Below are 12,777 nucleotides of genomic sequence, written 5' to 3'. Positions count from 1 at the left end.
AATAAAGACGGGATAATAAATATTTTAAAAAATGATGAAATTTGCATTGCAGTGTCCATGCCACACTTTTCATTTTTTGCCCCCCTCTCTGTGCTTGCCTAAGGGATGAGCAAAGCTGGGTCAGTTGGTCGACTAACCTTGGCTTAGCATGATGCATGCACTAGATCCCTGTCTCTCTGCTGACTCTCAGCTCTGTGACCTTGCCAATGATTTCATCTCCCTAATTCAGTGTTTTTCAACCTTGGCACTTTAAGACGAAGAATTCTGGGAGTTGAAGTCCACCCGTCTTAAAGTTGCCACGGTTGAAAAACGCTGCTTTGATTGCATCACAAGAAACACCCATATACAATGGTCTGCTCTGACTGTAAGATTTTGGCTTTGCAAAATCTACTGTGTTGGAAAGATGAGGTTTCTGATTGCCACCTTCCCAACCAGACCTTCCCATTTTTTTCCCCTGCGCTTGATGCATGCAATGATGCACGACGCATGAAAGCCGGAGCCTCGGAAACCGTTATCCCTGTTCCTCCTGGGGAAGTGCAAGTGACGCTGTAAAACTGAACTCGGAAGCTGCGCTTCAGAGAGTACGGTTGTACCGCTCTACATTTTCCTACTTCTAGATAACCAGCGGGAGCTAGTGGTGCTCTGGCAAACCTCCTGCGCCTCTCAACCAAACTGCGGGGTGGGCGTGGCTGAACGACGCTAACCAATCGGAGGCAGAGAAAGACGAACCCGGGCGTCGGAATCCCGCGCTCCGCCGGAACCCGGAAGGGGGTGAGTGGCGCTATCGGCTCCACGTGGTTTCGCGGGGTTCCACCGATGTGGCTGCAGAAGCGGGCCGGCGGAAGGTGGGTTGCGGCCGAGCGGGGTGGGGGAATGATCCGGGGAGACGAAGCCCCTTGAGCGTCCGGGTGCGTCCCCTCCCTTCTCATCAGACCACAACCCCCATCACCCACGACGGGGGCGATGGGAGTTGTAGTCCGGGGCCATCCGCAATCTTCCCCGTCGCCTGTTCCCGCGTTTGAGGGGCGTCCCAGCCTGGCCCAATTTGGCCGTAGCTTGACCTGTTGGACTGCAGCCTTCCCCGCTCCTCGCGAAGGATCTGCGTCTCCTTTGCATTGCAGGATGTAGCGCTGGGATTTCTGGTGGCCTCCCATCCAAGTGAGATCCAAGGATGGACCTTATTTAAGATTTAACTAGGGGCTGAAAACTGAAAGAGTATTAGTTAAGGACGTTATCAAAAGAGTGGAAGGTTTCAGGCTGATCTCTGGTCTGGTCCACGCTTGGCGTTGAAGGATGATTTCCTTAGCGCTGGTTTGTTTAAACCCAGTTGACTGGATTCTTCCATCACTCTAAAGCAGTGTTTCTCAATCTCAGCAACTTTAAGATGGGTGGACCAACTCCCAGAAATCCCCAGCCAGCCTGAAGGCACTGGAATGAGTGATTGGTAAGGCCTCCTCCACCTCTAGAACATGCTGGCTGGGGAATTCTGGGAGTTGAAGTCCACACATCTTAAAGTTGCCGAGGTTGAGAAACACTGCTCTAGGAAAACATTCAGATATTCCCACGGGGACCTTTAGGACACCCTTGAAGGGGTCCCCACATTTCCCTTTGAACAGCTGAGGATTGTAGTTCCTACCTTCTCAGCCATCCTGCAGGTTTCTCAGATGCATTGGGTGCCACGGGGGCAGGGGGGGAGCTGGTGCTGCAGATGAGCTTCTTCCAACCCCTGTGGAGAAAATCCACAGCTAGCTGGAAATTCTGGGAATTGCTATTCCAGTACATTTGGTTGAGAAGAGTGGTTTTGATAAACCCGTTTGGTTCTACTGATCACCCTGGTTCTGAATGTGAATCAAATTAATTCTTCCAGCTACTGAACCTTGTTTTTTCAAACTCTACTTTTAAAAAAGTAGTCAAGTACAAGTAAAGGTGGGAGATACTAATGATAATAATTGTTTTTATTGTTTGCTGCTTGTATCTTTTGCATGATGCTTGGTTTTTACTCAACCGTTGTGAGCAACCCAGAGTAGTGTTTCTAAGATGGTTGGCCATACAAGCCCTTTAAAATAAATAAATAAATAATGTTTAAAAGCTCATGAGGGAGGAGTATGAGCTGGCATGTTCTGCTCCTGGGCCTCAAAGAGGCACTTTGGCATTCAAAGCCAGCAGTGAACGCATCCGTAAGATTCCAGATCCTGCCTCAACCCACAGAGTTTGATGTTCCCTTTGGGTTGACACATCCCATTAAACCATAATGAGCTCTACTTAATTTGGGTATCATGGGCTGTCTGAACCCACCCACTGAGATCTCCAGAGCGTTGCTTCTACCTTAGAGCAGTGTTTTTCTCCCTCAGCAAATTTAAGATGTGTGGACTTCAACTCCGAGAATTCCCCAGCCAGCAGGTGGAAAAATGCAGTCGGAGGCGGTTCTCCCCTTTGGTGGCCACTGTCAAAAAACAGACCCCTTAGCAGGAGTGTTGAGACAAAACTAGCAGCCTTATTTGGGTGAATCATCACCTTCTTTTTTGTTACTTGCAGATGTCTGGAAGGGATGAGGGAAGTGAAGGTCCGGAGAGGGAAGAGAACAAAGATGGCATCCATAAGGAAGGGAAGCCAAGGGGCAAGCGACGGTCCTCCTCCTCTGAAGGCATCTTGCAGCCGGTGAAGCTGGGCAAAAGGGAGCTGTACAAGGTGCCCACAAATGAAGAACTCGGCCACCTGAAGGAGACAGAGAACCTTTTCCATTCCAACCTTCTGCGCCTGCAGGTCAGCTTGATGGGTGAAGCAGGCTTGGCAGGGGCAGAGTGGGACAATTCCTATAAAGAAAGGAAGACCTTAAACCCCCGTGGATGAGCCAGACCTTTTCTGTGCCGGGTGAGAAGCGGAAATGTCCTTGGGTTTCTCCCCGTGGTTCTCCCTGTTCACTTGACATGCCAAGCCACTCTTAACAGGCTCGGTGGTTGCACATGCCATGGCTTGGTTTGGGGGCATTTCCAGTTCTTTCGCTGGAGGTGATGACCAGAAGCCCACTATTTCCAGTTGATGGAAACTGACATTTGGAGCCAACCTTGGTTCCTTTTTCCAGTTTCTGCAAACCCTCAGTGAGGCCGGTCTGGATTGAGATGACCAGGTGAATCTCTCCTCCGATTAAAACGTTGTGCTCAGCAGGGTGAGAGGTGACAGTGTAGAACATGCTGTGAAAGTGCAGCTCCTGTGTTTAAAGAAGTCAAGTATTTTTCAGCATTCTGGCTTCCTTCTCACCAGCTTTTTTGCCTTCACCAGTCGCATCTGCAGGAACCTCCTTCCCCCTTATTATGTTCGTGTTATGGTGCGGGTCGCCATTTTATATTCTGCGTTTCATAATTTATATATTATGTGTGTGTTAACATGTGATTCTTTTTTGGTTTATAGTTGGTTTTTTCTTGTTGTACACTGCACAGAGTCACGTTGTTGAGTTGGGTGGCCTTATCAATCCAGTAGTAAATACTGCTTTTTGATGAAGCTTCTGTTACATTTTAAGTAATCTTCTAGTCCTGTTTTTCTCCTAACTTATGGAACTAATTTCTCAAGAGATGTGCCATCACTGCCTATAAATATCTCAAATTTGCCTCCTGTATAAAAGCCTCTGGCTTCATTTGACCCAGCTATTATGCCAGACCCAATCACGTTGACAAATCCAATGACAATCTATTTGGTCTTTCTGGCTAAGGATGATGGGCATTGTCGCTCAGTGCTGTCTAGTATGGTGGTCAAGGTGTTGGACTGTCACTGGGGAGACCCAGGTTGAAGTTCACTTGAAGATTACCTTTTGCTGTGGAAGTTCCTGCTGACTCTGGGCCAGCCCCTTTTCCTCAGCCTAGCCTGTCTCGCAAGGCTGGAAGGAGGACAGTGCCATTTCTGTTGACTTGACAAGGCAGAAAGAATAGACCTATAATTTATATACATGCATATATGTGTGTGAGAACCAGTTTGGTGTAGTGGTGGAGGCATCGGGCTAGAAACTGGGAGACGTGAGTTCTAGTCCCGCCTTAAGCACAAAGCCAGCTGGGTGACCTTGGGCCAGTCCCTCTCTCTCAGCCCTAGGAAGGAGGCAATGGCAAACCTCTTCTGAAAACACTTGCTGTCAGACTCCTCAACCAAATGTTAACACAATGTCATGCGCTGCCTACCTCTGAATAACGTTCAGACGCTGGTTTGCAAATCAGGTTCTGGTTTATTTCAGGGTAGGTACAACGTTGGTAGAAAAAAGCTGAGAGTGACAGGAGCGCGCCGGTGCGGGGTTTAAATACCCCGCGCCGGTCAGCGCCCCCTCGCTCACGGTCACGTCACCCCCCTTTGTCCCATGCGTTGCCCTGCCATTGGTTGAGGGTTTCCAGGATCGCCCATCCTCAGGTTTCCATTCTTCTGCTGATTGCTTTCAGCTGGGCGATCCCCGTTGTATTGCCGCTGATGGCTTGGGTGGCTCCGTGATCCGTTTAGCTATTGTTTGTTAGCCGTTAGTCGTTGTGGGTTGATGGCTACTTAACTTGTGCCCCTTCACTTATTTCCTTGTCATTGTCATGAGTGCCATTGCGCTGATGACTTTAGCTCAACGGCACTCATGACATACTGCCCCCTTTTCGAATAGTGTTCTCCCCCGGTTTTCTTGGTTTTCCCCGTGGAGCTGTCAAAACGCCACATTTTTTTTTTTTTTTTTTCAAAGTTCCCGCCGGAGTAGTTGTCGCCCCTCCCTTTGCTCCTCCCTCTACCACGTGCCTTCCCAGGGTGTGTCCATGGTGCGCATGCTCGGGTTCTGACCTGGCGTGCGCATGCTCCAACCACACCCTGTTTGTTTGGCTCAGTTCGGCGAGGCGAGAGGCGTGGCTGGTCGGGTGCTGCTCAGCTCCAGGTAGGGCCCTTCTTTTCTTATTTAGAGTGCGTCGCCTTTGTTGTGTCTCCTGGGCGTTGCCCCCAGGTTGCCCTGTTGACTTGCTTGCCACTCCCCCGCGGCCGGGGGGCGGGGGGAGGGTGCTGGCGATCGTTTGTCACCACCCCGTGGGCCCGGGGCGGGGGGAGTGAGTCCCGGGGGGGGGGAAGGTCCACCCAAGTCGCGGGCTTGGGGGGGGCCCTTTCCCTTGGGGCACGGGAGGCGGGGGGGGGCCTGCGGGGGGGGGTTGGTTTTGCTGACCTTGATTGCGGTTTGTCGGGGTATGCCCGGTGAAATGCTCTGGTCAGGTCAGGCGCGTTAACGTTGTGCGCCGCCACCCATTCCGGGTGGGGGAAGTGTTTCCACCTGACCAGATAGTGTAGAGTTCCTCGTTGCTTTCGGGAGTCGAGGATGTCCCTGATCTCGAAGTGGTGTTGCCCGTTGATCATTAGCGGTGCGGGCTGTGGCGTGCTTGGGTGCCATCGGGAGGTGGTTGCCGGTTTTAGGAGGCTGGTATGGAACACCGGGTGGAGTCTCCGGAGGTTGTGTGGCAGGTCCAGGCGTATTGCTACCGGGTTCACTATTTGCGTGACTCGGAACGGCCCGATGTACTTAGGCCCCAGTTTTTTCGAGGGTTGGGTTGACTTTAGGAACTTGGTGGAGAGGTAGGCCATATCCCCCGCCTGGAACGTCGGTTGTTGGCGCCGGTGCTTGTCGGCCTGCTCTTTGTAAGCAGCCTGTGCCTCCTTCAGCGCCGCCGTGATTACTGGCCATGCTTCCGCGATCTTCCGTCCCCAGTCGCTGGCGTCCACCTGGGGTTCCGGGGGTTGAGGTAGCTCCGGTATGGGGACGAAGTCGCGCCCCGAGACTACTTCGAACGGGGTTTTCCCCGTGCTCGTGTGGACGGCGTTGTTGTATGCGACTTCGGCGAACGGGAGCAGTTCAGCCCAGTCGTCTTGGTGGTAGTTCGTATATGATCGTATAAATTGCTCTAAGGTGGCATTAAGAACCTCAGTGGCTCCGTCCGTCTGCGGATGCCAAGCCGTAGATAGGGCCTGTTGGGTCCCCGTCAGCTTCAGGAAGGCCCGCCAGAATTTGGAGGTGAACTGTGTGCCCCTGTCGGTCACCACACGTGCGGGACATCCGTGTAGCCTGTACACGTGGATGAGGAAGAGTTTGGCTAGTTGTTGTGAGGATGGGACCGACGTGCAGGGGATGAAGTGGGCCTGCTTTGAGAAGTAGTCCTTCACCACCCAAATGGCCGTTTTCTTCTGGCTGGGTGGGAGGTCCACTATAAAATCCATAGAGATTTCCTCCCATGGGCGGGAGGGTTCTGCCACCCGTTGCAATAGCCCCGCGGGTTTGCCTGGTGCCCGTTTGGCCCTAGCGCACGTTGGGCAGGCCGCCACGTAGGTTTTTACGTCTCGCCTGAGCGCGGGCCACCAGAATTGGCGCCGTGTTAGGTGTAGGGTCTTGAGGAACCCAAAGTGTCCCGCTTGCTTGGCGTCGTGTGACCTCTGCAAGATCGCCTGGCGTTGCGAGTCCGGGACGTAGATTCTGCCTTCCCCCCATGCCAGGTCTTGCGCCATCGTTACCTTGTCGGGGTTTGCCAGGAACCAGGGGTCGGTTTTGAGGGCGGCGGCGAGGTCCGTGCGCATTCCCCCTGGTAGTTGCGGTTGGCTTCTTTCCGTCGCCGGTTGTCCCGCCGTCGGCTGCGCCGTAGCGTCGAGCTGCCTCCGTGCGCCGCTTCGGGTGGTCACGGCCATCCCCAGTTGCGAGGCGGATAGGACCGTCCCAATGGTGTCTGGGGCGGCCTCTTCGTCTTGGGGCAGCCGGGAGAGGGCGTCGGCCAGGAAGTTCTTCTTGCCCGGCATGAACTTCAGCTGGAAATCAAAGCGGCTGAAGAATTGGGCCCATCGGACCTGTTTTGGGCTAAGGCGTCTAGGCGTTCGTAGGGCCTCGAGGTTCCGGTGGTCCGTCCAGACCTCGAATGGTTGGGTGGCTCCCTCGAGTAGGTGACGCCATGTCTCTAGTGCCGATTTCACCGCGAAGGCTTCTTTCTCCCAGACGTGCCATCGCCTCTCTGTCTCGGAGAACTTCCTTGACAGGTAGGCGCATGGTTTCAGGAGCCCCGTGGAGTCTTTTTGTAGCAGGATGGCTCCCAGGGAGAAGTCTGAGGCGTCGGCTTGGACCACGAACGGCCGTTCTGGGTCCGGGTGCGCGAGGATTGGCTCCGTCGTGAACAGCGCTTTCAGCTTGTCGAATGCGGTCTGGCACGCGGGAGTCCAATTCAGCACTGTGCCTGGGTTCTTGGCTCGTCGGGTGTCCCCCACCCCTTTGGTTTTGAGGAGGTCCGTTAAGGGGAGGGCTATCTCAGCGAACCCCCGGGCGAAGGACCTGTAGAAATTCGCGAATCCCAGGAAGCTCTGTAGTTGCCGTCTGTTGCGGGGCCGCTCCCAGTTTAGCACCGCTTCGACTTTTGCGGGGTCCATTTCGATGCCGTCCCCGGAGATTCGATACCCCAAATAGTCTAGGCGCTCTTTGTGAAACTCGCACTTTGTAGGCTTTGCGTAAAGCTGCGCCCTTCTGAGCTTGTCGAGGACTTGCCTGACTAAGGTTACGTGTTCCTCGTGTGTTTTTGTGTAAATGAGGACGTCGTCGATGTAGACCAGGACCCCTTTAAACAGATGTTCATGCAGTACCTCATTGATGAGCTGCATGAACACCCCAGGGGCCCCCGCGAGTCCGAAGGGCAGTACCTTGTACTGGAAAGCGCCTAGGGGGCAGTTAAACGCCGTCTTCCATTCGTCCCCCTCCCTGATTCGGATGCGATAGTACGCCTCGCGAAGGTCCAATTTGGAAAAGACTTTGCCCGTGGACAGGTGGGCGAGCATGTCCTTCACCAGGGGTAAGGGGTATTTGTTGGACAGGGAAGCCGCGTTTAGGCCCCGGTAGTCGGTGCAGAGCCGTAGGGTCCCGTCTTTCTTCTCCCGGAATAAGACGGGGGCTCCGACCGGTGAGCATGCTGGCTCTATGAATCCCCTGTCTAGGTTTTTATCGATGAACTCCCGGAGGGTTGCCATCTCCTTCGGGGTCATCGAATAGATCTTTGGTCTAGGTAGGGGGACGTCGGGCAGTAGGTCGATCCGGCAATCCGTCTTGCGGTGGGGGGGTAGTTGGTCTGCTTCTGCCTCTCCGAAGACCTCGGAGAAGTCGGCGTATTGTTCTGGTAGGTCTGCTGTGGTAGCGGCGTTGTCCTGTGTGGTCGCCTCCGCTCGTCCTACCGTGGGGTTGCTTTTGCCAGCTGGTACTGGTGCTCGATACTCGCCGTCGCCGAATGTGAAGGTGCGGGTCGCCCAGTTGATCCGCGGGTTGTTTTTCGCGAGCCATGGCATCCCCAGGACTGCAATGGGCCGTCCGATGGGCGTGACTACGAACGATGTGCGCTCGGTGTGAGTGCCCATTTGCAGGGTGACCGGCTCGGTTTGTAGCGTGGCTGGTTTCCCTCCCGCTGTAGAGCCGTCCAGCTGATGGAATGCCAGCGGCGTGGGGAGGGGGAAGCAGCGGAGGTCGAGTTTGGCGACTAGGTCGGGGTGGATGAGGTTTTTTGAGCACCCCGAGTCCACTAGTGCCGCGGCCGTGGTGGCTCCGTTGCCGGCAGAGAGTTGAATTGCTGCCAATATTACGGAGCTTTTGTCGTTTCGTTGAGGTGGTCCGCGTTGCTGTCCCACCGCCTGCCTCGCCACGCGTCTCAGGGCAAGCGGGGAGCATTTCCCGCCGGCTGGTCGGGGTCGGTATTGTCCTCTTCTCCCCAGTAAGCGTCCCAGCCCTCTTCCGGTGTCGCTGTGGCCACGGTCATTCGGCGGTGAGGGGGCGGCCCCGGGTTGGGTGGTTTGGGGCTAATTTTCGGGGCGGGCTTGGGCGCGCTGGTCGGCGGTCGGTTGGCGAAGCAATCCGCCGTCTTGTGCCCTAATTTGCCACACCTCCCGCAGGGCTCCCGGTTGAACTTCTTTTTTGGGTATATGGGGCCGGCCATCCCCCCGTGTGGTGCGGGTACCTTTTTCCCGACGTAGTTTGTGTCTTCCGTGGTTGTCATAAGGAAGGTGCGGTGCGCGTGTTCGGCTTTCCCCGCGAGGTGGATCCACCCGTGTAACGTTTCTGGGTCGTCGCGGTAGAGGGCCCATTGGAGAACGTCGCGGTTGAGCCCCCTTTTGAAGATTTCCAGCAGGGTGGTCTCAGACCAGTCGCAGACCTTTCCCGCGAGGGCTTTGAACTCAAGGGCGTAGTCAGGGACCGTGCGTGTGCCCTGTTTAAGTCTCTGGAGTGCGCTTTTCGCCCGTACTTTAGCTAGGGGGTCTTCGAAGTAGTTTTTCATCTCTTTGATGAAAGCAGGGAAGGTGGCGAGGGCGGGGGAGCTGGACTCGTACAGTTGGACGTACCAGTCCGCCGCCCTGTCTTGGAGTTTGATCGCCACGGCGGCGATCTTGTCGGCCTCGGAGTCATAGGAGTGTCCGTGCCTCCCCATGAACTCCCTAGCGTTGGTAACGAAAAACGAGAGTTTTGAGGGGGTCCCATCGAAGAAGATGGGGAAGTCCTTTGGGGCCCGGGCGTTTTGTGCGGCCCCGCCTCTCGCTTCCCGGGGTGTGGTGTCGGCCGCCTGTGCCGTCTGCTGGCTCTCCGCTGGCCCGTGTGGGTTCGGTGCTTCGCTCGGGGTGTGGGCTTGTGCGGGGACGTCGTTGGGTGGCGCGGGGGGCATAAGCGCCTGGAGCATGGTCCGGAGTTCCGTCAGCTGAGCTCGCATGGCCGCGAGTTCAGCTCGTGCCTCCTCGTCCACAGCCCGCGCCGCCGCTGGGGCCGTTTCCGTTGGCGCGTCCTCGGGGGTGGGTTGCCGGTGGGGTTCATCGTCCCTCCGCCGCGGGTCCGCTTCCTCCTCCGTCTGATGGGTGTCTCCGTCGTCCTCCTCCGTGTTGAGCACCGTGGGGCTGTCGCTCCACGCCCGTTGCTGGGGTGCGATGTGGGGCGCGGGGTCCTCCGCTGGTTTCGGAAGTCGTGCTGCTCCCTCCCGCGGTCGGGTTGCCTCCGTCGCCATCTCCCCTTGGGGTTGGAGCTGAGGCTCGGGTCGGGTGGGGTGGGCGTCCATGGCTCCGGGAGTCCGCGGTGCCTCTGGCCTCGGTCGGTCCTCCTCTGTCTCTTGCCGCGCGGCTCGCCCTCCTTGTCCGCGCCGTTCCGGCCTCATCTTGTTGGTCTTCTCGCCGCCTACTCCTCCCGCGGCTCGTTGTCGTCCGGTGGGGCTCGGCGAGGCTGAGTTTATGACTCTCAGCTTTATGTCATGCGCTGCCTACCTCTGAATAACGTTCAGACGCTGGTTTGCAAATCAGGTTCTGGTTTATTTCAGGGTAGGTACAACGTTGGTAGAAAAAAGCTGAGAGTGACAGGAGCGCGCCGGTGCGGGGTTTAAATACCCCGCGCCGGTCAGCGCCCCCTCGCTCACGGTCACGTCACCCCCCTTTGTCCCATGCGTTGCCCTGCCATTGGTTGAGGGTTTCCAGGATCGCCCATCCTCAGGTTTCCATTCTTCTGCTGATTGCTTTCAGCTGGGCGATCCCCGTTGTATTGCCGCTGATGGCTTGGGTGGCTCCGTGATCCGTTTAGCTATTGTTTGTTAGCCGTTAGTCGTTGTGGGTTGATGGCTACTTAACTTGTGCCCCTTCACTTATTTCCTTGTCATTGTCATGAGTGCCATTGCGCTGATGACTTTAGCTCAACGGCACTCATGACACACAACATCTGATCGAACTCGCTTCCATTTTGAAGAAACCCAGAAACCCGTGTCAGCAGACTGCGAGTCGCCAGCAGGGAGGGGGAGCAAGATTGGAGTGTGAATTATATTGCTTGGGTTAGATGCCCCTTGCCCAAGGTCAACGGGCAGAAACTGTTCGAGCCATCTGCTGGTACCAGGGAGGGGGTGCTTGCCTATGTGGGGAGTGGGGGGAGGGAATTGGAGGCTTTTGTGATTTTAAACTGTAGAACATGCGGGAACAGCCATTGGCAACTTCTTCCTTGTATCAGACGCTTTGCTTCATTAAACAGTTAACTGAGCACAAAGTCTCTGGACTGTCTTTGAGTGAAAGCTCGGGCGTTCTGGTCATTACACTTGCCAAGAAAATGCAAGGATTTGTCCAGGCAGTCTCCAAGAATCGGACACGACTGAACGGATAATAATATACGTGTGTTTGTGTGGGTACGCCCACACATACATAGCACTTTATCTCTCTGGGGTATATATGTCTTCTACCTTGTTTGTAAGAAGTCAATTAGTCAGCCGTGTTGTGTTTATGAGTTTCCGCTCTAAGCCGGATCCTGAGTAGAGTTCAGTCTGGAGATATCAGTTGCCTGGCCTGGCCTGGCCTGGAACCAGTAACACCTGGCCTGTAGTCACTCGCTGAGTTTCTCATCTTTGCAGTCCCAGGCCAGAGGTTTATCAGCTTCTCCCCATGGGTCCAGATCATTTTCAAGTGGCAACCAGAACAAAATCATCTGTAAAAGCCAGGTGGAAGGTTGCCCGTCTTACTCGCTGGTTCTGGCTCAGCAGATTTCCGTAGGAAGTTCTTAAGGCTGGGACACGTAATTCTGGTGTTCTTTTTTTAATATAAATTTTATTAAGAGTTTTACAAAGAACATAAAAACACCAACTAATAAGGAGTAGAAAGAAGAACGAAAGAAAAGTGCAAAAAGTAAGAACAAGAAGAAATAGAAAGAAGAAGCTTCTGAGTTCCTCTGCAGCAAATACCGGTACAATTACAAAATTAACTCTTACTCTGTGATTACAAAAAAAAAGCTCACTTTTTTCTATTATCCAGGCTTTTTTTCCTTATCGTCCAAACCACAAATCATAAGTGCATTTTGTTCCGTTTCATGTAAAAGATCGATAAGGGGTTTCCAGTCAACCAAAAATGTAGATATTGTTTTTTCTCTAATCAAAGAAGTTAATTTGGCCACCTTTGCAAATTCCATCGTCACGTGATTCTGGTGTTCTGGGCAGTGGCTGACCTTGTGATTCCTTTGCATGGGCACAGAGGCAATAACATTTTAGGGTACCTTGTATTTTTCTCTTTCTGCAGATTGAGGAGCTTTTAAAAGAGGTGACCCTCAAGGAGAAGAGGAAACAGAGAATTGATGGCTTCCTTCATGAGATCAGCGCCTTGCTCAGCAGTGCCCCAGAGGCTCCAGCAAGAGATGTATGGTACCAAGAGGAGAGAGCATCTGCGACTCAGGGTTGAACTGTGGAGTCCTTGGTGCTCTCTGAGCTTGGTTGTTTTCTTGCAGACGTTTCGTTGCCCGACTAGGCAACATCTTCAGCACTGAAGATGCTGCCTAGTCGGGCAACGAAACGTCTGCAAGCTCAGAGGGCACCAAGGACTCCAGAGATGCATGGTTCAGATGGGTCTCATTTATAACAACTTGAGGCACGTTTCCTAGGAAGCCACTGTATTCAGTGGGGCTTCCTTTCTAGGAAGTGGGTTTAACGTTGCAGCCTTTATCAGCCCTCGCCCTCATTCTCTGGTAGTCCCTTACAATACCTTCCCTGCGGCTTTCCGGATTTGGGATTCCTGCGGGATCGCTTGCCAGCACAGCCGGGGGGTTGCTGGTTGGAAGACTGGGATCTGCAGTCCAGTGTATCCAGAAGAGGTTGGATTAGGGAAGGCTGCCACATGTGGGCAGAATATGGGTGGAAAATGTTGAGGGGGGGCTTTTGGTTGGATTTGGGAAGTCACCTCAAATTTGGGGCTTCCTGGTACCGTCTTCAGGGTCACAACTCAGCCTTCAGGGGTCTATCTTAGCTCAGAACTGGGATGGAATGATGGACCTTGTTT

The 12,777-nt window shown here is 54.2% G+C and overlaps 1 protein-coding gene across 1 annotated transcript in view; it reads left to right on the top strand.

Moving 5' to 3' along the window:
• The first annotated feature begins 767 nt into the window (after nucleotides 1–767).
• Nucleotides 768–12,777, top strand: part of NOL6 (nucleolar protein 6) — a 64,410-nt gene continuing 52,400 nt past the window's right edge. Inside the window, exons 1-3 of the mRNA XM_063295892.1 lie at nucleotides 768–845; nucleotides 2,536–2,763; nucleotides 12,025–12,141. Of these exons, the coding sequence (XP_063151962.1) occupies nucleotides 2,536–2,763; nucleotides 12,025–12,141 (345 nt within the window). The 5' untranslated portion in view covers nucleotides 768–845. The remainder of the gene's footprint in view (nucleotides 846–2,535; nucleotides 2,764–12,024; nucleotides 12,142–12,777) is intronic.

Source organism: Candoia aspera, chromosome 2 (assembly GCF_035149785.1).
Source record: "Candoia aspera isolate rCanAsp1 chromosome 2, rCanAsp1.hap2, whole genome shotgun sequence".
NCBI classification, from domain to species: Eukaryota; Metazoa; Chordata; class Lepidosauria; order Squamata; family Boidae; genus Candoia; species Candoia aspera.
Note: the sequence above shows the minus strand (reverse complement) of the source record. Positions and strands in the feature narration are given on the sequence as shown.